Raw genomic sequence first — 27,943 nt, 5'->3', positions numbered from 1 at the left:
CACCCGCTCCGCTCGGGCCTCAGGGTCGGGCGATGGCTCCTCAGTGGCGATGAGCCAGCCAGCCTAGGCGACACTGGAGGCGGCCCTCGGCGTACGCGGAGGACGGAGCTGACCGCCTCCACCGGGTAGGTTTGCACTGCGTGCGATATGCCCAGCCCCTCTGGCATCGCGGCCGGAGCGCGGGGATGAGGATTACCGGGGCCGCCGCTGGCGCGGGGAGAGCAGCGGCGGGGGCTTGCGCAGCTCGGGAGGGCCTGCGCCCCCGGCCGTGCGCTTTGAGCAGGCGAGCTTCGCCGCGGCCCGGCCCGGAGCTCTGGCCGCTTCCTGCCGGGGGACTGCGGGGACCCCAGAAGGGCTTCCTCCGCGCGGGGGGGGCTGGTGTCAGGGCAGGGATGAATGAGTGTCGCGGCGAGGGCATCTTTCCACCCTTCGCCTGCCTCGGCTGCGCCGCGAGGCCGACAGGAAGGCGCGAGCCGGGCGCGTGCCAACCCAGGTTAAGACCCGGGTCCTGGGAGCCCAGTCGGGCCGCACAGCCGAAGAGCGCATCGCCTAATGGCCGCGCGCTTGAGGCGAGGGTTCCTCCCGCGTCAGCCCCTCGGGCTAATCGGGCTCGCGGATTACGCGCTGCTGCGGCGTGGGGTTTCTGCGCAGCCGGGGACCGAGGAAGGGCGACCCGGCAGAGGAAGGCGTCGCTCCCAGCTCCCGGAAAGACCGGCTGAAGGGAGCCACCTCCGCGATCGGAACCGTTAGCCTCGACCGACGAGTAGGGAAACTGAGGCCCAAACGTGGCGGGGACTGCCCAAGGTCGGCGGCAGGAACTAGATCCGGGACTGTGGTCTCCAGCTCCCATTCTCTTTCGGCGAGGAATAGAGAGGACCACCCCCCGGTAGTCGCATCTTCCTCCTGGCCTCTGGGCGCGGGCGTTGCCGGTTCCGCACTGCGCCCTTGGTAGTCAGGGGCGAGAGCTCCTGCAGGGTGGGTGTGACCCTGGCATCCCCTGCTGGTCCCTTGCTGTCCCCGGGGGAACCGCAGAGCGACTCCAGTGATGATCTCACTATGCAGACCATTAGCAAAACCTGCAGGTTCAGTGTGTGCGTGTGCGTGCACGTGTATTTATTTCGCCAGGAGAACTGAACCTGGTAAGGGGATAGCTTTTTTAGGGGTGCATTTCTAGAGTGCACTGTACCAGGTACTTTAGGAGGCGACAAGAGAAAGCTATGTGTGTCTAACACCAATATTGAATCTTAAAAAAGGGTAAGTGTATTACAAAGCATTCAGGAAACAAAAATGTGAAGGAGAAAATAAAGATGACAAAACTTCATCTAGATTGTTGAGATTTTCTGGATGTCTTCTTAAAGGTTTCTCTGCATGCACACATCTAAACCAATAAGATGGACAAAAATAGTATCTTGTTTTAATTTGCATGTCTGAATCCCCCCTCCCGTCCCCGGGGCCTCCCGTCCCCGGGGCAGTAAATACCTTTTTCCTCTGTGTACTGGCCTTTTGCATCTGTGTAGGTGAACTGTCTTAATTCTTTTGCCCCCTTCCAACTTTTTTTTTTAAAGTAATCTCTACACACAAGGTGGGGCTTGAACTCACAACCCTCAGATCAGGAGTCACAGGCTCCACTGACTGAGCCAGCTAGGCACCTCTCTTTTGCTTTCTTTTTCTTTTTCTTTTTTTTTAATTAAAAAAAAATTTAAATCTAAGTTAGTTAATGTATAATGTAATAATGATTTCAGGAGTAAAATTTAGTGATTCATCATTTACACATAACACCCAGTGCTCATCCCAACAAGTGTCCTCCTCAATGCACATCACCCCCATCCCCCCACCCAACACCCTGCCAGCAACCCTCAGTTTATTTCCTGTATTTAAGAGTCACTTATGGGTTGTCTCCCTCTCTGTTTTTATCTTATTTTTGTTTCCTTTTCCTTATGTTCATTGTTTTGTATCTTAAATTCCACATATGAGTGAAATCATATTGTATTTGTCTTTGACTTATTTTGCTTAGCATAATTCTCTCCAGTACCATCCATGTTGCAAATGTCAAGATTTCATCCTTTCTGATCGCCAAGTAATATTCCATTGTATATATATATATATATATATATACACATATATATGTATATATATATATACACACACACACACACACACACACACACACACCCATCTTCTTTATCCATTCATCAGTCGATGGACATTTAGGCTCTTTCCATACTTTGTTATTGTCGATAGTACTGCTATCAGCATTGGGGTGCATGTGCCCCTTCGCATCAGCACTCCTGTATCCTTTGGATAAATACCTAGTAGTGCAATTCCTGGGTCGTAGGGTAGTTCTATTTTTAATTTTTTGAGGAACCTCCATCCTGTTTTCCAGAGTGGCTGCACCAGTTTGCATTCCCACCAGCAGTGCAAAAGAGTTCCTCTTTTTCTGCATCCTCACCAACATCTTTTGTTGCCTGAGTTGTTAATTTTACCTTTCTGACATGTGTGAGCTGGTATCTCATTGTGGTTTTGATTTGTATTTCCCTGATGATGAGTGATGTTGAACATTTTTTCATGTGTCGGTTGGCCATCTGGATGTCTTCCTGGGAGAAGTGTCTATTCGTGTCTTTTGCCCATTTCTTCACTGGATTATTTGTTCTTTGGGTGTTGATTTTGATAAGTTCTTTAAAGATTTTGGATACTAATCCTTTATCTGATATGTTATTTGCAAATATCGTCTCCCATTTTGTCGGTTGTCTTTTAGTTTTGCTGATTGCTTCCTTTACCGTGCGGAAGATTTTTATCTTGATGAGGTCCCAGTAGTTCATTTTTGCTATTGTCTCCCTTGCCTCCGGAGACATGTCAAGTAAGAAGTTGCTGCGGCTGAGGTCAAAGAGGTTTTTGCCTGTTTTCTCCTCGAGGATTTTGATGGCTTCCTGTCTTATTTGGGTCTTTCATCCATTTGGGGTTTATTTTTGTGTATGGTATAAAAAAGTGGTCCAGGTTCATTCTTCTGCATGTCACTGTCCAGTTTTCCCAGCACTACTTGCTGAAGAGACTGTCTTTATTCCATTGGATATTCTTTCCTGCTTTGTCAAAGATTAGTTGTCCGTTTCTGGGTTCTCTGTTCTGTTCCATTGATCTATGTGTCTGTTTTTGTGCCAGTACCATACTGTCTTGATCAGATTACAGCTTTGTAATACAGTTTGAAGTCCGGAATTGTGATGCCTCCAGCTTTGGTTTTCTTTTTCAGGATTACTTTGGCTATTCGGGGTCTTTTCTGGTTCCATGCAAATTTTAGGATTGTTTGTTCTAGCTCTGTGAAGAATGCTGGTGTTATTTTGATAGGGATTGCATTGAATATGTAGATTGCTTTCGGTAGTGTCGACATTTTAACAATGTTTTTTCTTCCAATCCATGAGCATGAAATGTTTTTCCGCTTTTTGAGTTTTCTTCACTTTCTTTCAAAAGCTTTCGATAGTTTTCAGTCTTTTGCTTTTCAATTGGAGTGTCTTTCTGTTCCTGACTTTTAAGCACTCTTTGCACATTACACATTAAAGTAGTAATTCTGTCATTTATGTTGCATAGTGTTTCCTAATCTGTCTAATGTCAGCTTTTCATCTTTGACCATATACAAGTTTAACTTTTTACTTAGTCATATATTTTTTCAATGGTTCTGCTTATGGACTTTGCTGTTAAGGTCCTTTCCTAAACCAAGTTTATGTAAATATACTTCTGTATTTTTCTTCAGGTACTTTTAAGCTTTTGTTTGACAGTATTAATATGAAATTTATTCTAGTTTAAGTTATAAAGTGGAGCACTAGTTTACTTTTCCTGCATAGTTAGCCAGTTGCTGCAAAGCTAGTAAATCCATTTTTCACCCCCGATTTAAATTGCTTCAAGTATGGCAGATTAAATTATTACATGTTTGTATCTGTGTGGATTTCTGCATCTGTCTATTTATTTATCAGTACATTTTGGTGCCAGTGCCATGTTATTTTAATGACTGAAGTTTTATAGTAGGCTTTAAGGTCTGGTTAGACAGATTCTCTCTTATTACTCTGTATTATTTTCCTGGCTCTTAGAAAAATCAATTTTATTGAAGCATAGTTTACATGCAATAAAACACAGCATTTAAATGTGTATTTTGAAGAATGTTGTCAAATGTAACTACCATCACGATGAAAATTATGAAGCATCACATGACATTGATGTCATCACTGCACAGGGCTAATCTTTGATATATCCCCCCAATGTCCGTATATATGCCAGCAAAGTAAGCATTTCCTGGCCGTTTTTATTAGTACGAATTCCAGAAAATCTTTAGAATACTTTCATCAAGTTAACTAACCTTTCCCTGCTCCACCAAAAGAAGCAAACAAAATTTTATTTGGATTTCTATTGGATTTTTGATAACAACGGCCCTCAGTGTATAAGGGCCCTGGCAGACAAGTTCACCATCCCAGTCAGTGCACAAGACTCAGTATTTGTTGAATGAACGTTTAATAATTGCCATAAAAGTAGCACGTGCTCTTACAGAAGTGTTGAAAGCAAAACAGGAGTCTTCCATACATTCATCTCCTACTAAATTATATTCCATATTAAAAATAGAATGACCATACTATGTACATTTTTTTTTTATAATTTGCATTGACATAATTTGCATTCTTTTCCCTTTAGAGACTTAAAATCTGCTCAGTTTAGTATAACAAGTTATCATAGACCGGGTGGTGTAAACAGCAGAAACATTTCTTTCTGAGCCTGAAAACCTGAGATCAGGGTGCCAGCATAGCTGGGTGCTGCTCAGGGCCCTCTTCCTGGTGTATGGATGCCACTTTCTCGCTGTTCTCACTGGCAGAGGGCAAAGAGAGGAAGAAAGCACACTCCCATTTCTTCTTTTTTTTCTTTAATTTTTATAATGTTTATTTATTTCTTGAGAGAGAGAGAGAACGCAAAGGGGAGAGGGGCAGAGAGAGAGAGGGAGAGAATCCCCGCAGGCTCCACACTGTCAGCTCAGAGCCCAGCTCGGGGTTCAAACTGACAAACCATGTGATGAGCTGAAATCAAGAGTCAGAGGCTTAATGACTGAGCCACCTAGGCACCCTTCCCCATCTCTTTTTATAAGGGCACTAATCCCAGCATGAGAGTTCCACCACAAAGACCTAAATACCTCCCAGAGACCCCATATCCAAATACCATCACGTGAGGAGTAGGATTTTAATATAGGAATTTGGGGAGAACACATATCAGTCCATAGCAGAGACCTCGCCAAGACTTTGGCGTTAGTATGTTAGTATGTTTGGCGTTAATGTTAGTATATTTAAAACTTTCTCTTCCTTTTTAATGGCTCCTTATCATCCCTTTGTATAATTATCTAGAAATATGTTCCCTGTTGCTGGGCCTTTTTTTTCCCTGCAGTTCCTCCTTCCTTTCCTTCTTTCTCCTCCCCTCCCCTCTCCCACTTCCTCTCCCCTCTTTATCTTTCTCTTTCATGCTGTTACAAACAAAACTGGCATGAACCTTCCTTTTCTATCTTTGATAGCATGTGTTGGGATTTCTGCAGGATAGATTCCTAGAAGTAGAACTTCTAGGTCAAGGGGGATGCATACATAAAATGTTTATAGATACCCGGCTCAACTTTCCTTCCAAAGGTTGCACAAATGTATTTGCAAGTGCCAGTTTGTTGAACTAGGCCACTCCCTCTTGAAGTAAATTGAATTGACCTTATGTTAAACGTAGAGACTAGTTCCGGAAAAAGAGAACTCTATCGCCTCTTTCATTAGTGAGGCTTTCCAGCTAAGAAAACGTTATTTTTTTTCTCCACTTACTAAAGACTTTCTAAGTATCTTTCAGTAGAATTTTATAGTGTGTGTGTATATTCCACATATTTAAAAAAATTTCGTCCTGGGTATTTTAGGGTTTTTAACCTCATTTTGACAGGGATCTTTTATCCCATTGATTAATTTGGTTATTATCTGATTAGGTGAAAGCAGTGTGTGTGTGTGTGTGTGTGTGTGTGTAATATTTTTACATGTTAATTCTGTTATCAATCGCATTTTGAAACTCTTTTACCATTTCTAATTATTTGTCAGCTGATTTTCTTGGGTTTCCAATCTGTGCAGAAACAGTAGTGCATATTGGTTGAAGATGTGGGTTCTGGAACCTGACTGCCTGTGTTCGAGTATTTGAGTTTTGCCACCCACTGAAGAGCTTTGTTAACTTTGAGTACAAGTTAATTCTGCCTTAGTTTTTTGAGGTATAAAACAGGCTGAATAATAGTACTTCTCCTAAGCTTCTTTAAAAAAAATTTTTTTTTTAACATTCATTTTTGAGAGACAGAGTGTGAGAGGGGGAGGGGCAGAGACAGAGTGAGACACAGAATCCAAAGCAGGTTCTAGGCTCTGAGCTGTCAGCACAAAGCCCGATGCAGGGCTCAAACTCACAGACCGTGAGATCATAACCTGAGCTGAAGTCTAATGTTTAACCGACTGAGCCACCCAGGCACCCCTCTCATAAGCTTCTTATGAGGATCACTGAGATGCTTAGAACAGTGTCTGGCACGTAATAAGTGCTCAGCAAACACGTACAAATAAGTTGATCTCTGCACATTATGTGGCCAGGCTCTTTGATACTCCCAATTTTATAGCTGAGGAATTGAGTCCCACAGAGGTCAAATGACTTGACTATGGGCATTTATTAGCTCAAAAACATTGAGCCTCTTCCATGCATAGAGTTCTGTGATGAGTCTACAAGGGATACCAAAGATAAATCAGACTGAATCCACTAACAAAGGATTTATAAGTCTAATTGACGCATAAGTCAGGGGCCATAAATAAAGCCATGGAAGGCAGCAGGCATTGGGGACAAAATATGGGCTTTGGAATTTTTCTTCTGTTTTAAGTTCTTGCTTTCAACTTGGTAGCATTTTTTTTCCATGTAAATGGAATTAGTTCCACTGCTATTTGAGAGTTGCTATTTTGGTTAAATGAAATAGATGTAAGAGTCTACTACGGGACTTGGATATATAGCAGGAGCTTAATAAGTGGTAGCTATAAATAGATACAGTCTAAAGTAGAAAGTGACAAATGAAGGTTCTGGGGGGAACGTTTATGTAAAAGGCCCAAGCAGTTGAGAAACAAGAGATTATTTCTGGTTGGGGGAGATGATGGTTGGCTTTCAGAAGAGGTTCCCCCCCCCCCTTTTTTTGTTAAGTTTATTTATTTTGAGAGAGAAAGAGCACAAGCCAAGGAGGGGCGGAAAGAAGGAGAGACAGAATCCCAAGCAGGCTCCATACCATCAGCACAGAGCCCGATGTGGAGCTTGAACTCATGAATCGTGAGATCATGACCTGAGCCAAGATCAAGAGTTGGACCCATAACTGAGTGAGCCACACAGGCAGCCCAGAAGAGGTTCCTTTGGAGCTGATTCTTTTTTTTTTTTTTTCTTGAGAGAGAGAGAGAGAGAGACAGAGAGAGTCTGTACATGTGCATGAGCCAGGGAGTGGCAGAGGGAGAGAGAAAGCGAGAGAATCTCAAGCAGGCTCCACATCCAACGTGGAGCCCAACTTGGGGCTCGATCTCACAACTGTGAGATCATGACCTGAACCAAAATCAAGAGCTGCCTCTGAGCTGATTCTTGATGGTTGAGTAGACTGTCTGGAGAGAAGAATAGAGTCTGGAGAGATAGCTGAAGCTGGATTTTGAAGAATCATGGTGAAGAATTTGGACTTCATTCTATAGTCATTGGGGAATCCTAGAACAGTTCTGCAGAAAAGAGTGCCATGTTCAGACCCATGCTTCAGAGCATCAGATGGATGCTGGTGATGTAACACATTACCACCATTTCTGCTATCTTTCTGACAAATGGCTTTCATAGCCATTGTCTCATTTTGTCTTCACAGTGCCTCCATACATGAGATATTTTTAATTTTCCTATTTGACAGCAGCAAAATAGTCTCAGAGAGATCAAATGATTTCTTTACAAATGGACCTAATTAGCGAGTGTTGGGACCAGACCTGCACCCAGATCGTATGGCTTTGAATCTGTTGGTCTTTCTGGAAGTCATAGGCCTAGTTAGGAGGCTGTTGCTGGTAGCCAGCCTGGAGGTGATGATGAGTAGCGAGGGTGAGGCAATGCAGAAAGGCATGGCTGTGGGAGGGGAGGAGAGAAGAGAGGTGTACAAGAGGCCATATGGGTAGCATTGCTGGGATTTGCAAGTGACTGGGTAGGAGCAAGAAGTCAGAACATACTGGTCTTTTGGACCCAAGGTGCCTGGGGGTATGGTGGTGCCATTCATGCATGAGGGCTGACTTGGGAAACAGTCCTCTTGACTGCTTATCTCTTCAGGCTAAGCCTGGTATACTGCCTCACATACCCCTGTGACCCCTTCAACTTAATTTTCAGAAGCTGCCATAAAATGTAACTTGTCATTGTTGCTCCATTTATTCATTATAGCCCTATTTCACGTTCATTTCTTGGTGTCTTTGTCTTTTACTATCTTTTCTGAGCCCTCCATCCCAGACATGATAACAGGCATAGTCCAATTTACAAAATGGTTGTGTTTCAAAGTGCACTAGTAAGGCCTAGATAAGAATTCAGGAATCATTACGCCATAGTATCCAGGCTGTAATGGTGTCATTGTTTCCAGGCCACCTCACAGATGCAGGTCAGTCCACAACATCACTGGAGCATGGTCCTGAGCCGGTGATGCTGTGGGTGACTATGGAATTCTGGAAGAAGACAATCGGGGTGATAATGTAGACATGGTCCTCCTTCTGCCCCACCCCCACGATTGGGCTGGGAGTAGAGAGCTCCTTCCCTTGAACTACCAATTCAAAATCCTTTGTTTTAAGGTAAGTTATCTTAAAACCAAATCAGTAAAGTGAAATAAATTATAGGTGGCCTTGGACACCTGACCCCACCGTGCAGCAATTGGTTAAATTCTTTAAGAAGATGCTTTAAATAGCAAACAGAATGTAGTCTTGAATGCCTACCTCCATGTGGTTGGATTTTAGGCAGACCAGTCATCTGATTATTAAAGGATCTGTTCCCACCTCCTATGGTCCAAGATGGGTGGACTAGATTGTATTATTGTTCAAGATATTTTCTTCTTTTCTTTTCTTTTCTTTTTTGAGAGAGAGTATGTGTGCAAGTGAGGGAGGGACAGAGGGAGAGAGAGAGAATTCTAAACCAGCTGTACACTCAGGATGGAGTCTGATGTGGGGCTCGATCCCACGACCCTAGGATATCAAAAGTCCGATGCTCAACCAACTGAGCCACCCAGGCACCCCTGTTCAAGGTATTTTCTGCCCCTTACTGGAGAGACATATCTTTCCCTAATCATTGGTTTCAGGCTTGGCCATATGTCTTTCGGCACCCCTTCTTGCAGGAAAATTACATAACTGTTGTGTTGAACTTAAGAGTTGTTGGGGCGCCTGGGTGGTGCAGTCGGTTAAGCGTCCGACTTCAGCCAGGTCACTATCTCGCGGTCCGGGAGTTCGAGCCCTGCGTCAGGCTCTGGGCTGATGGCTCAGAGCCTGGAGCCTGTTTCCGATTCTGTGTCTCCCTCTCTCTCTGTCCCTCCCCCATTCATGCTCTGTCTCTCTCTGTCCCAAAAATAAATAAACGTTGAAAAAAAAATTAAAAAAAAAAGTTGTTATGTAACTTGCTCTGGTCAGTGAAATGTAGGTGGACATGATGTGTGTCATTTTTGAGCCGTAGCTTTGAGAGCCAGCTTGTGGTTCACTGTCTGTTTCTTTCTCCTCCGCCACAAAACCAGCAATGTCCAGAAGAGAGGCAGTTCCATCTACCTGGGGCCTGAAGTGCAAATGACAGGGAGCAGAGTCTCAACTGATCCGTAATGGACAAGTAACATGAGCAAGAATTAAGCCTCTTTCTTATAAAACCCGGAGATTTAGGGGTCATTACCATAGTCTCTTTTGACTCATACTGAGTATAATGATATGGCAGCCAGATGCCTTATGAGCATTTTAGAAATGTCGCCTACTCTGAACAAATTGCTAGAACCTTTCTTTTTTCCTGAGGGCTTAGAAATTGGCCTGCTGCTTTTGCTTTCTATTGAACCTTCATTTTCCCTTCCTCTGCTCTGTGGGAGGAGTACATTTCCCTGCCCCATTGCTTCAGCTAGTGCATGGTGAGTGGACTTAACGTGTGGCATGCTTAAGTGAGGCTGTAAATGAACCTTCGTGTTTTGATTCTTGTGTATCTGCCATCCACCAAAAGAGCATGCCCAGATGGCTGTTTCTTCTGACACTGGACTTGGAACAAGAATTACATGAAACGACCTGATTCCCACCTGCAGTCTAGAGCTGAACCCAGCTGAACCACAGCTGTGCACAGATCCGTGAGCAAGAAACGCATGTCCTTATTGTAAGTTCTAAAGGTCTGGGCTGTTCCTCACCCCAGCTAAGAGCTTATCAATGTATGTGGGGACCATGTGTCCTCGGAAATTAGTCCTATTCCTTCCCTGAAGGTCAGGAGAAGAGCAGTCTCGCTACCATACTTTTTTAATTTATTTTTTTTTTAATTTTTAATGTTTATTTATTTTTGAGAGACAGAGAGAGAGCATGAGCAGGGAGGGGCAGAGAGAGAGGGAGACACTGAATCTGAAGCAGGCTCCAGGTTCTGAGCTGTCAGCAAAGAGCCCGACGTGGGGCTCGAGCTCACGGCCCGCGGGATCATGACCTGAGCCAAAGTTGGATGCTTAACCAACTGAGATACCCAGGTGCTCCTCACTACCATATTTTTAAAGCAAGGTATTTCTGAGATGTTAATGATTTTATTGACCCCAGAGGGGAAATTGCCTGGGATTAAAGGTCGTCTTTATGTCAGTACCAGGTGCCTCAGTTCCTGACCCAACTGCCAGAGGGAAGAGAGAGAAAATCAGGAGCCTAGGGTGGCAAGGGAAGGATATGGCCTGAGAGCAGCAGCACAGGGTGGCTTGGATAGAACAGACATCTCCTTAATTTCGCTGGCCCCACTTTAATAACAAAATCTAAGGGAAATCATCATGCTTGCTTGATAGCTTCAAGAAAGGCTTCTCCCCTTCTATCCACCTGCCACATACAAGCCTCTTTTGTAGAAGAAGTGTTGAAGGCAGCCCCACAACCACACCAGGACCCTCAGCAAGATCCTAGAAAATAAAGCAGGAAACCACAGGCCTGGAAGGACTTGGATTTAAGAGTGTGCTGTCAATCAGTTTGTTCACTAAGTAAATACTTGTGGACTTATATACAAGCAAGTACACTTATGTATATCTCCCCCCTTTTCTACACAAATGGTAGTGTGCTATACATACTTTCTGTGTCTTCTGTAACTGAAAAAATATCTTACAGTTTTTCTATATCTGTGCATAAAGAGTTTGCTTTTTGTAACTTTTTTTTTTGATGAGAACACTTAAGTTCTTCTCTTTTAGCAAATTTCAATTATACAATACTGTATTATCAACTGTAGTTACCAAGTTATGCATTAGATGCTCAGACCCTTGTTTATCGTACTTTTTTTAAAGACCTTATTCACCTTAGGGGTCGCTGGGTGGCCCAGTTGGTTGAGCATATGACTCTTTTTTTTTTTTTCGAGCATATGACTCTTGATTTTGGCTCAGGTCATGATCTCACTGTTCGTGAGTTCAGACCCCACATGGGACTCCTCGAGATTCTCTCTCTCTCTCTCTCTCTCTCTGCCCCTCCCCCAAAATAAATAAACTTAAAAAAAAAAAGACCTTGTAAGTAAAAGTTTATACCCTTTGACCAACCTCTCCCTATCCCCACACCGCACCCCTTAGCACCTGATAACCATCTTTCTTTCTTTCTTTCTTTTTTAATGTTTATTTATTTTTGAGAGAGAGAGAGAGGGAGAGACAGAGCTCAAGCAGGGGAGGGGCAGAGAGAGAGGGAGACACCAAATCTGAAGCAGGCTCCAGGCTCTGAGCTGTCAGCAAAGAGACTGATGTGGGGCTCAAACTCACGAACTATGAGATCATGACCTGAGCTGAAGTCAGATGCTTAACCGGCTGAGCCACCCAGGCACCCCATGATAACCACCTTTCTATTCTGTGTTAGGTTCCACATTAGATGATACCATGCAATATTTGTCTTTCTCTGTCTTATTTCACTTAGCATAATGCCCTCCATATTCATCCATGTTGTCACAGATGGTAGCATTTCCTTTTTTTCTTTAAAGGCTGAATAATATTCCATTTCATAGATATACCACATATTCTTTATCCATTAATCCATCAGTGGACATTTGTGTTGTTTCTGTATCTTGGCTATTGTGAATAACGCTGCAATGCCAGATACCTCTTCAAGATAATGTTTTTCTTTCCTCTGGATATATACCCAGATGTGGAATTGCTGGATCATTTGGTAGTTTATTTTTAATTTCTTGAGGAACCTCCATATTGTTTTACATAGTGGCCATACCAGTTAATGTTCCAGCCAACAGTATACAAGGGTTCCCTTTCTCTACATCCATGCTAGCATTTGTTATCTTTTGCCTTGTTGATGGTAGACATCTCAGTAGGTGTGAGGTGATATATTATTGTGGTTTTGATTTGTTTCTATGATGATTGGTGATGTTGAGCACCTTTCCGAGCACCCTGTTGACTGTTTATATGTCTTCCTTGGAAAAATGTCTATTCAGGTCCTCCTTTGCTCAATTTTAAATAAGTGAGTTGTTATTATTATTATTATTACTGTTGCTATTGAGTTGTATGAATTTTTATATATTTTGAATATTAACTCCTTGTCTAATATGTGGCTTACAAATATTTTCTTCCATTTTATAAGTTGCCTTTTCATTTTATTGATGGTTTCCTTTGCTGGGTGAAGGCTTTTTAGCTTGATGTAGTCTCACTTGTTTATTTTCGCTTTTGTTGCCTGTGCTTTTGGTGATAAATCCAAAATCATTGCCAAGACCAGTGTCAAGAAGCTTATTCCTGGGGTGCCTGGCTCAGTCGGTTAAGTGTCCGACTTCGGCTCAGGTAATGATCTTACAGTTTGTGAGTTCAAGCTCTGCATCAAGCTCTCTTCTGTCAAAGAGATTGCTTCAGAGCCTCTGTCCCCCTCTCTCTTCCTTCCTTGCATGCATGCTCTCTCTCTCAAAAAGAAATAAACATTTTTTAAAAAGAAGCTTATTTCCTATGTTTTCTTATAGGAGTTTACAGTTCAGGCATTCTGTTCAAGTCTTTAATATATTTTGAATTGATTTTTGTGAGTGGTCTAAGATAGGGTTCCAGCTTTTTGCATATGGCTATCCACTTTTCCTAGCACCATTTATTTATTTATTTATTTAATGTTTATTTATTATTATTTATTCTGAGAGAGAGTGTGTGTGCACGCACGCAGGGGAAGGGCAGAGAGCGAGGGAGAGAGAATCCCAAGCAGTGAAGAACCAGACACGGGGCTTGATGTCAAGAACCGTGAGATCATGACCTGAGCTGAAAACATGAGTCAGATGCTCAACCGACTGAACCCCCAATTGTCCCCCAGCACCATTTATTAAAGAGATTATCCTTTACCCATTCTATACTCTTTGCTCGTTTGTCATAAATTAATTGACCATCTGTGCAAAGGTTAATTCTGGGATCTCTATCCTGTTCCATTGGTCTGTATGTCTGTTTATGCCAGTACCATATCTTTTTGATACAGCTTTGTAATACAGTTTGATGACAGGAAGTGTGATGCCTCCAGCTTTATTCTTCTTGCACTAAATTGCTTTGGCTATTCAAGGTCTTTTGTAGTTCCATACTAATTTTAGGATTGTTTTTTCTATTTCTGTGGAAAATGCCATTGGAATTTTAATAGATATTGCATTGAATCTGTAGATCATTTTGGGTAATATGGACATTTTAACAATATTAATTCTTCTACTCCATGACCACAGAATATCTTTCCATTTATTTGTGTCATTTTCAGTTCTTTCAATAATGTCTTATAGTTTTCAGTATACAGATCTTTCACCTCTTTGGTAAAAATTTATTCGTAAGTATTTTATTCTTTGATGCTCTTGTAAATGGGGTTGTTTTCTTAATTTCTCCTTGTTAGTGTATAGATATGCCACTGATGTTTGTACATTGATCTCAGATCCTGCAACTTTACCAAGTTCATTTATTGGTTCCCACAGTTTTTTGAATGTTGGGGGGCTATTAGAGCCAGGTGATCCAGAGGCTCATCCCTCAGGTTATTGCCACAAAATCTGGGGCACCAGACCTATGCACAAGTGCTTTCCAGAGAGATACTGGCGATCTGGTGTTATCATTGGAGGGGCCCATGGAAGAAGGTGGGAGAAGTGCTTATGAGCTCCCCTGGGCTCTGCACAGAATCTCAGCCAGCTCCTAGTTATGTGCTAAGTTAGAAGCACCTCTGGCAGGTGCTTGTAAAGTATGCACTCCAAACCGTTCCAGGGAAAAACTGGGGGATAAGCATTTTTTGCCTGCTTCCTCCATGATGAGCCCTAGAGGAGACAGAAGTGGCAAGTGCCCATGAACTCACTAAGAACTGCTTCTTTCTTTACTATGGTCCTGTTGGTCCCCTGGATGAAAGCCCAGTTGGCATTTAGAGCTAGATGTTTTGGGCGCCCATCCTTCAGGTGGGAGTCCTAAAATTTGGAGTGCTAGATATGTGTGTGCTCCAAACCCTTTACTTCTCAGAAAGAAGCTGTGAATTGGGAGTTCCCTCCAGATTGTATGGTGCTGTACTGGGGGTGGGGTTTATCGCTGGTGTGTGTTTCAGCCTTTCCTACCTGATTCAACGTGGGTATTATCTCATTTTCCCTATGTGTAGGAGTTGCTCAGCTAGTTTCTGGATTTCTCTCACAGGGAATTTCTCACGGTGTAGCTGTACATTTAATGCATCCATGGAAGGAGAGAAGTGCAGGAGCCTTCTATGTTGCCATCTCGGTCTCTTCCAAGTTTGCTTACTTTTATTTTTTTTTTCTTAATTTTTTTTTTAACGTTTATTTATTTTTGAGACAGAGAAAGACACAGCATGAACGGGGGAGGGGCAGAGAGAGAGGGAGACACAGAATCGGAAGCAGGCTCCAGGCTCTGAGCCATCAGGCCAGAGCCCGACGCGGGGCTCGATCTCGCGGACCGCGAGATCGTGACCTGAGCTGAAGTAGGACGCTTAACCGACTGAGCCACCCAGGCGCCCCCAGGTTTGCTTACTTTTAATGGGTACTTTGTACCATAATGTATTTGACTCACTCTCAACCGATGGGCACTTGGCACTATTTTGCTATTACAGATGATGCTGCAAGTCATTTCTCACATATGAGAATATATACCTAGGAAGGAACATTAGAAATGGAATTGCTGAAGGTGCCCCGGTGCCACAATTGGTTAGCGCACGGCACTTACACAGAAATGGAATTGCTGAGTCATTCGTGGTTTTCTTAGATAGTCCCAGATCACTTCTATGGAGGTCGTGCTGATTTATACTCCCATTAGCAAAATATATAAGTGCCAATTTGGTAGGTCGTCCTTTGCATGGGCCAGGGACAGCTCCCCTAAGGAGATTGTACTAAAGGATGAGAAAAAGCAATCTGTATGAGGAAGCAGGGAAGGGGGTGGACTAAAATGTTCCAGGGTGAGGGAGCTGTGGGAGCAAAGGCCAGGAGTTGGGTAAAAACATAGCATAGTCAATGTTCTGAAAGATCAGTGTATCTAGAGCTTTCCTGCTAATTGGTGACATGTGGCTGTTGATTACTTGAAATGTGACCAGTCTGAATTGAAATCTGCTGTAAATGTAAAAGATACACTGGATTTCAAAGACTTAGTACAAAAAAAAAAGAACATAAAACACCTCATTAATAATTTTTTCATATTGGTTTCATGTATTGTGTTTAAAATATACTATTAAAATTAATTTCATCTGTTTCTTTATAATTTTTTACTCTGGCTGCTGGAAGATTTTATTGTACTTTTTAATTTTTTTTTAACATTTATTCATTTTTGAGAAACAGAGAGAGACAGAGCATGAGCGGGGGAGGGGCAGAGAGAGAAGGAGACACAGAATCCGAAGCAAGCTCCAGGCTCTGAGCTGTCAGCACAGAGCCCAATGTGGGGCCCAAACCCACAAACCTGATCCTGAACCCACAAACCCACGATCATGACCTGAGTCAAAGTCAGACGCTTAACCGACTGAGCCACCCAGACGCCCCAAGGAAGATTTTTAAATACATGTGTGACTCGAATTATATTTCTGTTGGACTATGCTAGTCTAGAATAAGAATTGGTAAACTACGAGCTGCTGGCCAGATTTGGCTTACAGCTTGTTTTTATGTGGCTGGAGCACTAAAAATAGTTTTTATATTTTTAAAGCGTTTTCAAAACGAAAAAGCCTAAGAAGACTGTGCAACAGAGATAGTATGTGGCCCACAATATCTGCAATATTTACTGTCTAGCCCTTTACAGAAAAATATTGCCAACCTCTAGTTTTGAGCAACTTGAGAAAGGAATGGTAGAATGAGATGACAGAGAAGACACAGTAGGGCACAGTCCAGATCATACAGGGTCTTGTGGACTATGATAAGACATTTGGATTTTATTAACAGAGCAATGGAAAGCTACAGAAGGGTTCTAAGCAGGAGAGTGATATGATCAGGTTTATATTTTAATGTTTATTTTATTTTTGAGAGAGAGAGAGAGAGCAGGGGAGGGGCAGGGGGCAGGCAGAGGGTCAGAAGCAGGCCCAGTGCTGTCAGCTCGGAGCCCAATGCGGGGCTCAAACTCACAATCACAAGATCATGACCGGAGCCGAAGTCGGATGCTTAACCAGCTGAGTCACCCAGGCACCCCCGGATTTATATATTTAAATGATAACTGTGTGCATGTACACACACACACACACACACACACAATCTTTAAACATCCCTCCCCTGGGACTTATCTGGACTAGAGTGTCACATTCTTGCTTTACCAGAAACTGTCACTGGAAGAGAGTGTTGAAGGAGTATGGATAGTGATTTCACACCAAACACAGAGCTTGCACAGTCATCATAATCACATTTTCATCTTTGCACTCATGATGTGCCTGGCATTCTCCAAGCTGCATGCCTTATCTTGTATTTTGTTCCTTCTTCTAAGTGGGTACAGCTCTCTTGGGTAATAGCAAGAGTAGGGAGGACAAGGTGAGCAGGAAGCCACTGGAATGACTCCATTCCCTAGCAGGAGTGTAAGCCCAACCCAACTTCAGTTCTTGGTTTCTACTAGGAGTGATGTGAAACTGGTGAGGCCATATGGACGTGCACCTACATCATTTATTAACTCCATGGGCCTGAGCAGTTCCAGGGGGAAGCAACCAGTCTTGTGTACTCGGAACATTCACACACCAGCAGGGTTGCATAGAATGCAAACCTCTCCCTGCCATTTCCCTCTTCAGGTACTATCCGGATCTCTTCCTAGTACTGGGGTAGTCTGTCTCACCTCTGGGATCTCACAGTATAATCTGCTTCTGATGCCGACATGGGACTTCCTTGGATTACTATGTCATGGTCCTATAGAGAGAGGTGTGGTATTCTACACAACTCTAGTGGGCTGGAAGGTAACTGCTGTAATAAACGAGTCCAAAAATTATTAGTGACCAGACGCAGTGGTTTACGTCTTACCTCCCACAAAGCCCCCTCTAGACTGGGAGGCTGCTCCGAGATGAGCAGCGGGAGGGACCTCTGTTCTATGCAGTCATTCAGGAGCTCAGGCTCCTGCCGTCTGGTGGCTCCACCTCCTCCAGATCCACGAAACCTGTCCAGTAGGTTGGCAAATGGAGAATGAGAAAGTCGAGAAGGCACATCCACTCTCAACTACCTTGGCCCAGAAGCCACACCTATCATTGGCTCACATTTTCCTGGCAAGTCCTAGTCAACATGACCTCACCTGGAAGATGATGGACTAGGGAATGTGGTCTTTCTGTGTGCCCAGGAAGGGAGGAACACGGATATGGCAGGACTGAGCCCTGCAACACAGCCTCATGTGGCACCTGGTCAGGTACCACACAAGATAACTCACAAGCTGGGGAGTTTCTTCCAAATGTGTGCACGCTTTATTATGCTTCTGACATAAAGGGCTTAGGCACTGCTTAGTTTTGCGTTGCCCTTAATGCTGTAATACTGGCTTTATCCTTTTAATTTTGTTTCTTGGTATGAGTCTGTTTTCCCTCAGATCATTAGGCTTACTTATTCCCAAGGTATTACTTGACTTTCTACGTATGTATACATTTTTAAAAGTTTTATTTATTTAAGGAATCTCTACACCCAACATGGGGCTCAAACTCATGAGTCTGAGATCAAGAGTTACAGTCTCTTCCAACCCAGCCAGCCGGGCACCCCACATATGCGTACATTTTAATGGCATTTATATTCTGCACTATTTTGCTCTGTAACACATTTAATTTCCATAGTAACTCGATAAGGTATTATTATCATCTCCATTTTAGAGGTTAGGAATCTGAGCTGTGGAGAGGTGATGTGAGTTTCCACCAGCTGAGTGGCTGAGTCGGGAGTCACACGTGTGCCTGACCTCAGGCCTACGCTCCGAGCCATCACATCACACAACATCCTTTCTAGACCAGGCTGGGGGCACCTGCCACTTGCATCTTCATCACCACCTATCCCCTCTTGCCCTCATTGAAAAGCTGCTCATAGACCTTCCTTCAGACACCTCCTTCCCTCCCAAAGGCTGGGGCCCTCGAGTTCGCTTGCATCTGGAAGATACTGGCACTGGTTCCTGTGGTAGTGCTCTAAAAAATAAAATGAGGGGACTATCAGGACTAAATTGATAGGCAATTTTAAGTATAGTTGCATGAGATTAGAGAAATAAGAATGGAAGATCTTGACAAAGACACTTCAGAGAATCCCAAACAGTCCTTTTCTTATTTGGGATGCGCAGAAAAGACTGTTTTCAGAAAATTGCAATGCCCAGTCAACCAGTACTCACTACACACTTACTTTAGAATTTGCTTTGGGGGCGCCTGGGTGGCGCAGTCGGTTAAGCGTCCGACTTCAGCCAGGTCACGATCTCGCGGTCCCGGAGTTTGAGCCCCGCGTCAGGCTCTGGGCTGATGGCTCAGAGCCTGGAGCCTGTTTCCGATTCTGTGTCTCCCTCTCTCTCTGCCCCTCCCCCGTTCATGCTCTGTCTCTCTCTGTCCCAAAAATAAATAAACGTTGAAAAAAAAATTAAAAAAAAATTTGCTTTGAATATGTATTTCTTCTTGCTTCTCTTGTCAAGTCTGGATTTTTTGTCCGTCTTAAGAACGCATATCTCTGTAGCTGCTGAATTGAAATAATGATCTTACTAGCCTACCTGGTGATTTTCTGGTGCATTGTAAACCTAACTAAGCATCTGTAGGCATGGCAATTTGGTTAGATACACCAAGGTTTCCTTGCTCATAGAAATAATGAAAAAATCCCAGAGACCGGGAACCAGTACAACCAAAGAATACTGTCCCGGAGACTTCTAAGTCTCTAGTAGCTACAACCTAGAATTAGAATTTCTGGTTTGATTTGTGCTGAGTTCTGTCCCTGGGCTTTTTAAGGCCTCTTTTACCATTCTGTCCTTCCTCTTTCTTTAGGTGTCATCTGTCCTGAGGTGGGCCTGCATTCCAGGATGGTTTGTTCTTGGGACCAGACCTGACCAGAAGTTGACCCCATGAGCACGTCAGCCCCTCCAGCTGCCATGCTCCTCCGGAGGCTGAGGCGGCTCTCCTGGGGCAGCACTGCTGTCCAGCTCTTGATCTTAACAGTGGTGACATTCGGCTTGCTGGCCCCCCTGGCCTGTCACCGCCTTCTGCACTCTTATTTCTATCTGCGCCATTGGCATCTGAACCAAATGAGTCAAGAGTTCCTGCAGCAAAGTTTGAAAGAGGGTGAAGCTGCCCTCCACTATTTTGAGGAGCTGCCCTCTGCCAACGGCTCAGTGCCCATTGTCTGGCAGGCCACCCCCCGCCCCTGGCTGGTCATCACCATCATCACCGTCGACAGGCAACCTGGCTTCCACTACGTCTTGCAGGTGGTGTCCCAGTTCCACCGGCTTCTTCAACAGTGTGGCCCCCAATGCGAGGGCCACCAACTCTTCCTGTGCAACGTGGAGCGTAGTGTAAGCCATTTCGATGCCAAGCTGCTGTCTAAGTACGTCCCCGTGGCCAACCGCTATGAGGGCACCGAGGATGATTATGGTGATGACCCTTCAACCAACTCATTTGAGAAGGAGAAGCAGGACTATGTCTATTGCCTGGAGTCCTCCCTGCAGACCTACAACCCAGACTACGTCCTGATGGTAGAAGATGATGCTGTTCCAGAAGAGCAGATCTTCCCAGTCCTGGAGCACCTTCTGCGGGCTCGCTTCTCCGAGTCACACCTCAGAGATGCCCTCTATCTGAAGCTCTATCACCCCGAGAGGCTCCAGCACTACATCAACCCTGAGCCCATGCGGATCCTGGAGTGGGTCGGTGTGGGCATGTTGCTGGGGCCCCTGCTAACCTGGATATACATGCGGTTTGCCAGCCGTCCGGGGTTCAGCTGGCCTGTCATGCTCTTCTTCTCCCTATACAGCATGGGTCTCGTGGAGCTGGTGGGCCGGCATTATTTCCTGGAACTGCGGCGGCTGAGTCCTTCCCTGTATAGCGTGGTCCCTGCCTCTCAGTGTTGCACCCCAGCCATGCTTTTCCCTGCCCCTGCGGCCCGCCGGACCCTCACCTACCTGTCTCAGGTGTACTGCCACAAGGGCTTTGGCAAGGATATGGCACTCTACTCACTGTTGAGGGCCAAGGGGGAGCGGGCCTACGTGGTGGAGCCCAACCTCGTGAAGCACATTGGGCTCTTCTCCAGCCTCCGGTACAACTTTCATCCCAGTCTGCTCTAGTGTTCCAAGAAATGCCTTTCTGAAATTGGCATTCTTGGCAATTCCGATATCGAGCTCTTTCTTTGGACGTGGTTGCTTGCAGTCATTTCATTGTTTAAGGTTGTTAGGGATCTAGGCACTGAGGCAGCTGAGAACATACACATCAAGAACCCTGGCTTTGGTAACTCCAGCAGGATCAGATGTTGGCCCTGAGTCGGGACCCCTCTCCCTCCACACAGCCATACTGCCTCATGCAGTTGACCCACCCACCGAGGGGGCATTTACATACCAGTTCTATTCTCCAACTGTTTTCAGCAATGCTTTGTGATAGAGCTGGTAACTGCCAAAAATAATGTGCATAAAGATAGGACTGTTTTAGGATTTTAAGGGTAGAATTTGGTGAAAGGTGAGATCCTTTTGAATTGATTTCTTTCTTTCCAGGCATGAGAATGGACGTGTGTCCAAAGAGGCAGGACCATGTTGCTAGGTTCCATTTGTTTCTTTGACCTGGTGTAATAAAAGCCAGTAAAATCCATTGCAGGGCCTGGCGACTTGGAGGCAGGTGATCACGTTTCTGTTTCCTGGTGTTTTTTTCCCCACACATCTGTAGTGTACTGCTAGTCAATACCGCTAGTGACAACTTTAAGTCACAGCAAGATCTACAGGCACCTTTTGGATCATCAAAACCAGATTTCTTATGTTCAGTAGTGATTCAGTATTGAATATTTCTGTCATATTCTGATTCTTTGAAAATTGGACATTGCAGAATGATATAAAATGGGTGAGCTCACTAATAGTGTATCCTTTTCCCTTATTTTCCTGGCTAACCATTCACCCTCACTTTTTTCTTCTTCTGGATATCATGGTGTAAGAAAAAGAAAAAATGTAGACTGTGAAGTCAGAAGGCCTGAATTTTTTTTTCAGATCTCTGCCATGCCCTAGTGATGTGAACTTGGGCAAGTTATGACCACTCTGAGTCTTAGTTTTTTCACCTGTATAACGGGGATAATGATACCTACCTTTTAAAGTTGCCTTGAGGATTAAATGACAGAATGTATGTAAAACACCTAGCAAGTGCTTATCCCATAGAAAGCACTTGACGAACACTAGTTCTTTTCCTAGAATAAGCATATGAAATTCAAGTGTATTTTGGATAAAGATATTAGTGATACTGTTTAAAGTGTGCAGTAGGGCATAGGGCTTCCACATGGGGAGCAGTCATTCTGGACCAAACTACTAGAATAAAAGCTGACTTGGCATTGTGACTTGTGAAGAAGGTTTCATCTGGCGCCTCTTCCAACCAAGCCAAAAATAATTGTTCATTTAAATGGGAAATGGTCTGAGACTCCTCTTGAGTTTATTCCAAGACTAGCATCTGAAAATTACTTTTCTCCAAAGTTCCACGTAGATGTCCTCGGACAATATTTATCAAGCCAGTGGCCAACAAGTCCCTTTGTGAGGATGTGTGTCTACATTGGATTTCAAGTGTGTTGTGTGGATCATTTGTTTCGGTGCCATGCCTTCTTTTGCTTTTTAAATTTCCGGTAAACTTCCATTTGGAGAACCCCTCAAGAGTACTGAGGCAGTACATAGGGGTTCCACACCACATTTTGCAGGTGGACAAACCGAGACCAAGGGATACGAAACAACTTCTCTGGGTTCACACGGCTGGACAGCAGCAGAGCCAGGATGGGAACGTAGCTCCTCTGAGTTCCTGCACTTTTTTCTTAACCACATTCATTTTATAAATATCTATGTAGTCAAATTCTCTTTTGTAGAATCTGATTGTAACCTGGACTGAAAAAATGTCTCTGTAAGCTAACATGGTAGACCCTCATTGTCCCGTTGGTCTTGGGGAACAAACATGCATAAGTATGTGTTGTGTTGTTATCGTGAGATGTTACATGTCCCTCAGGAATGTCCAAAGTGAGCAGAGCTACTAGATGACTTATCAAGATGTTCAGACTCCACTGCTAAATTCATCTTCTCTCAGTGACTGGTTTATCCCCGTGTTCAGGAACAGAACTGCCTTCAACCTACAACTCATTAGCATTTGTTCCATTAACAAATGGATCTCCTCATGAATGTTTTGTGCCCAACGACAGGAGAGTCCAATCTAAGCTAGCCAGGCAGAAGATAGGGAATCATTGCTGGTTTATATTTCTGCTCTAATTCAGTTGTCTACCGCATGCATACATCCCCTCCCTTGACTCCTGGATGGCTAAAGCCATTTTTGCCTTGTCTCATTTCTCTGCCTACACAAAGACACCTTCCCCCATAGATCTTAACTAGAATCTACCATCCTTGGACATTTTCTGCAGATGCAGGCTCCGTTCTGCCATTTTGTCCCCACCCTCATCTAGCTCTCCCTCATACCTAGAGTCCATTTTTTGTATGTTGTCCTTCATTAGGACACTTGACAGCTTTACACCAAAGCTGAAGTCTCATTTAATCCTAAGCAAGGGGGCTAGAGGAGAACTAAACTCCCCTTCCCATAACAAAGGACATAGGTCATCGGGAGGATGAAGGTCTCTAACAGAACCTGCTCACCTTTCAGGGTTTAAATTATGATCAGGCCTAAGAAGCTCCCTATTGCGACTGAGTGTATTTGCATAGACATATCAGTTCCAATAAAAGCAGCTGTTCCACTGAGGCATCCTGAGAAGACTTTTGTCATTCCCTCTCATTTCTGTGGATGGATTTTCTAATGTGGTGAATAATAGAGAAAATACACACACACACACACACATACACACACACACACACACGCCATTTTGGAGTCCCAAGGTAACCATTCACAATTATGGGCCGTTTGCTTAAAAATTGATAACTGATTTTGTTGTATTTCTTGAGTGGAAACATTTGAACTGTGCATTCTTTTTTATTGTTGTTTAAGGAAAGAAGGGTAAAGAATACTACGGTACAACTGGAGAACACAAACTGAATTAATAAGATGGTAGGATTAATCTAATTTACCGTGGATACACCCCTCGTTTGGTAGAATTTATTTAATTGGCAACTTAATTTTGGTAGAGAGGCATTATAATTGGAGTTGATTACTGTGGGATTTTTATATACTCCATGATGCATTGTGAATTACAGTAATGCATGATATGAAACTGGCTAGTTTTAAGTCACATGAACCATTTGGATATTTTTATCTCAATTACAATGAATTTGCTGAGAAATGCTCATTAACTGGCCCTTTTTTTTTTAGGTTGAATTTTATATTGAAAACCTTTGGGGGCCATGTCAAAGATGATTGGAAATGTGATTAAAAAGTACTTAATGTATTAGAACTGCAGTGGAAATGTGCTGTGGCTTCCAGGTCCCTCTAGTCCTTGGGTTGCAGGATTGTTACGAGTCATCACTCTGTAATGAATGGGCATTTTTTGGCTTAGAATTTAACAGATTTTCTTGATCTTTTCCCATATGATCTACACAGAAATGTGGATTAGTGAACTGATTTAAAGGAAAAAAAAGGCATCTCTGTTAATAGTTTGGGGTAAAAACAGATGAAAATCCAAAGCCAAATGATGAATTTCTCAAAAAGAAACAAGGATCAGATTGTGTAAGTATGTAGGAATGGTGTAGCTTTAAGGTGTTCAAGAGATGGGAGAAGACAAAGATGTAGAGTAGAGCAGAGGATCTCGCACTTGTCACCTGTTCAAGTTTATTTATTTTGCGAGAGAGAGAGAGAGAGAGAGAGAGAGAATGAGTGGGGGAGGGGCAGAGAGAGAGGGAGGAAGAGAGAGAGAGAGTCCCAAGCAGGCTCCATACTGTGTGTAGAGCTCGAATTCATGAACTGTGAGATCATGACCTGAGCTGAAGTCAGACGCTTAACTGACTGAGCCACCCAGGCACCCCTTTAAGATTTTAAGTAATCTCTACACCCAACATGGGGCTCGAACTCACAACCCTGAGATCAAGAGTTGCATGCTGCACCAACTGAGCCAGGCGCCCCTGTAATAAATTCTTCATGCGTGCATCACCATCATGAAATTGTCATAGGAACAGCCTGTGGAGAATGCATAGGAACTAAACAGTGAATGGTCAATATTCTGGATATATAATGCATTACTTTGCTAGGGCCTGACTTCTTACTGCATTTAGAATAAAATTCAAACCTCCTATGTTAATTTCCAGGCCAGATGGAACCGTCTGACTTCATGTCTTAGTGCCACTCCCATCCTTGTTCTCCAGGTTCTAACCACACCAGCTTGCTTTCACTTGCTTGGACTTGCTACGCTGTTCTTATTGTAAGGCCTTTGCATGGCCATCCTCTCTGTCTGGAACACTTTTCCTTTGGCTAATTCTTTCCTATAATTCAGGTCTCAACCTAATTTTAATCCCTCCCAGCAGGCTCTCCATCCTATCTAAAGCAGTCTCCCTGCTTTCCAGCCCCCAAGCCCATCTATCACTTACCCAGTTTGATTCTCTTCAAAGCTCTTGTGACCCAAAATTCCCCTTTTATTTTAGGATATTCCCCCCCCCACCTCCCCCCATAGGATATAAACTTCACAATATCAGGAGTCTTCTTTTTCATTTACTGCTGTAGGCCCAGATCCTAGAACAATACCTGACATATAGTAGGAAATGAATGAATGAGAGAGAGAGAGGAGAAGAAAGGCAGGCAGGAAGAAAGGGAAGAAAAGAAAAAGAAAGGGAGAAAGAGTAGAGGGATCCACAGTGGAACTGCCCATGGAAAAGAGGAATACTGGCTGAAGAGAAAAGGAACTGGGAAGACAATTTAGGAGAGAAACAAAGAGGGGTCCAGGTAGTGAGGGTTGGTTAGGATGTACAATTCTGACCGCTGTGAAAAGAAGCTTTTTTGCATGCATTCTAGCAGAGGGAATGGCAAGTGTGAACAGGAACTTTTTAACACATAGCTGCTTTTTTTTGGTTGTTACGGTTTTATTTCTAGTGTGGTGTAGGGTCCTGTGTGTTACTCTTAGGCAAAGGTTGGGATTTTTTTCCTTCAGGCTGCAACTGCTGAATCTTCCTGGTGTTGCCACTGGGAATCATCTAGACATGAACACCACCCATCATGGGTCCACAGCCTCTTCTAGGACTTTTAGGCCAACAGGCTGGAAAGAGAGTGACACAACCATCACCTCACTGTACCAATGAACCCAAGTTCTGTGGGTAAGCGGCTGTGGATGATAGGAGTGGCTTTTGGCAAAACATTACACGATTTAACACAAACCAAGAATAGAGAGGTAAACCTTCCCAGAGACTAGATGTCTGGAACAAGAGACTACTTAGGAATCATTTTTCTGGTACATGACTTTTGGGTTTTTTTTATTGTATCAGTGCAGCTTTGTTTAAATGTGAGTTCTTTGTAAAAGTTGAGTCCTCTGCAAAACTCATACACTGGCAACATTTTAGACAAAGAATGTACACCACCCCAGTTTGTTTTTATCCAGAAAAAGATGTTAGCTCTGGCACTGCTGTGACCCGAGGACTTGAGACCATGGTTGCTTGTACAGTCAGGAGCCCAAACTTTTGAAACACAAGTCAACGAATCTGTGTAGATTTTTTTGTAACACCATGTTTGGGCAATTCCTTTTGTCCTTCTCAACCATACCCTTGCCAACACTAATACATCCAGAATCCGTAGCCATCTGGGGTTCATCAAATGAAGTTTGGCTTCCATTTAGCTCTCCCTGCAACGAAGTTTATGACAAAGGAGGCAGGATTCCCGGAATGTACATTTGGAGTGCTTCCCCCTCATTTGAACTAGAAGAGGTGAAAAAGTATCTAAGTTTTAAAGTTATTTAAAAAAAAAAAAAGGAATTGTGTGTGTCTGTCACATTCAAAATCATAGTTCCTGTGTTATTCTGCAAGGAACTACATCAAAGTAATCATGTAAATCTAAGTATAGCATTTTATCTCCATCTTAATAAATGCCTAAATCACATTAGCAATATTCATTCAAATGACTCAAGCTGTTTTCTTACTTTAAAATTTTTTTCCAGCTTTACTGAGAATAATTGATATAATCACTGTATAAGTTTAAGGCATACAGCATGCTGGTTTGATTTACATATATTGTGAAATAACCACATTAGGTTCAGCTAACATCCATCTTGTCATATAGGCACAATAAAAAGAAAAGAAAGAAGAAAAGAAAAAACATTTTTCTTTGTGATGATTTCTTTTTTTAATCTCGATGAAGTATTAGCTGAAGTGCCCCACGCTGTAGAAACACACTCCCGTATTTGAAACAGAAAAAGCTTTGAAGAGATTAAAATCTCATTATCTTTCATTTTACCAGTTAACGCCAGAGGAAGAAAATCGTTTCAGCTAAATTAACTGCTACTGTCACACTTACACATGAATCCTCACACTAAGGCAGACACACATTAAAATTCAGAATTACATCTCATACATCATGAAGGCGTGTTGTAAATCTTGCAGGTTGGTTTCAGTGCATAGACAGTTGTGGCATAAGGATGCATTTAGCTGCAAATAACAGAATCCGGTCTCCAGGGCCTCACGCAATGATGTTTAATTTTCTCACCTAAAAAGAAGCCTGGAGAAGGTAGGCTTAGCAGTGCAATAGTCTCATTGAGGACCCAGATTCTTGTCTGTCCTTCTGGTCCTCCATCTTTTGCCACCTCATGGCTACTACAGCTTCAGATATTAAGTCCTCACGAGGCTACATTCAAAGGTGGAAAGGACTGGGGTAAAAAAGCTTCCTTCTTTGAAGTTATGTTTCTTTTCCAGGAAGAAAAATTTCAGGAAGTCTCCTTGAGACCTCTCCTTTTGTTGCATTGGCCAGATACCGGCCAGGCTCGCTCTTAGACCAATCCCAGGCAAAGGGAGATGGGACAAGCCCAATCCCAGTTCACTCCCTCACAGCTTGGGTGGTGGCTTATCTTTTTTGACCTCAAGTGCTCTCTGCCCATCACTCAAACAAAATAGGGCTTTTGTTACCCCGAAAGACATATATGGATAACTCAGAGGCAAAATGTGAACAGTGACTGTCCTGTTTCTGGAGGAAGTGGCCAAGACTTTTAATATTCTTCCTACTTTTGCCCCTTTATATAATATTTAGAAGTTGAAGCAACATGGAGATTTATTTTATTAAGATTT

General features: G+C 43.4%; 1 protein-coding gene and 1 non-coding gene across 2 annotated transcripts; one reads left to right on the top strand and one right to left on the bottom strand.

Moving 5' to 3' along the window:
• The first annotated feature begins 15 nt into the window (after nucleotides 1-15).
• On the top strand, nucleotides 16-24,318 carry PGAP4 (post-GPI attachment to proteins GalNAc transferase 4). The gene is made up of 2 exons (XM_043567197.1): nucleotides 16-125; nucleotides 19,578-24,318. Exon 2 carries the CDS (start codon nucleotides 19,655-19,657, stop codon nucleotides 20,864-20,866), a length of 1,212 nt encoding a protein of 403 aa, XP_043423132.1. The 5' UTR covers nucleotides 16-125; nucleotides 19,578-19,654; the 3' UTR covers nucleotides 20,867-24,318.
• TRNAK-UUU lies at nucleotides 9,202-9,276 on the bottom strand. Its single transcript has one exon. It is a non-coding gene; the product is annotated as a tRNA-Lys (tRNA).
• Nucleotides 24,319-27,943: the final 3,625 nt, after the last annotated feature.

Source organism: Prionailurus bengalensis, chromosome D4, assembly GCF_016509475.1.
Source record: "Prionailurus bengalensis isolate Pbe53 chromosome D4, Fcat_Pben_1.1_paternal_pri, whole genome shotgun sequence".
NCBI lineage: Eukaryota > Metazoa > Chordata > Mammalia > Carnivora > Felidae > Prionailurus > Prionailurus bengalensis.
The sequence above is the reverse complement of the archived record's forward strand: the minus strand, read 5'-3'. Positions and strand labels throughout refer to the sequence as shown.

Coding starts and splice junctions, on each gene's coding strand:
- PGAP4 (XM_043567197.1), top strand. CDS start 19,655: ATGAGCACGTCAGCCCCTCCAGCTGCCATGCTCCTCCGGAGGCTGAGG.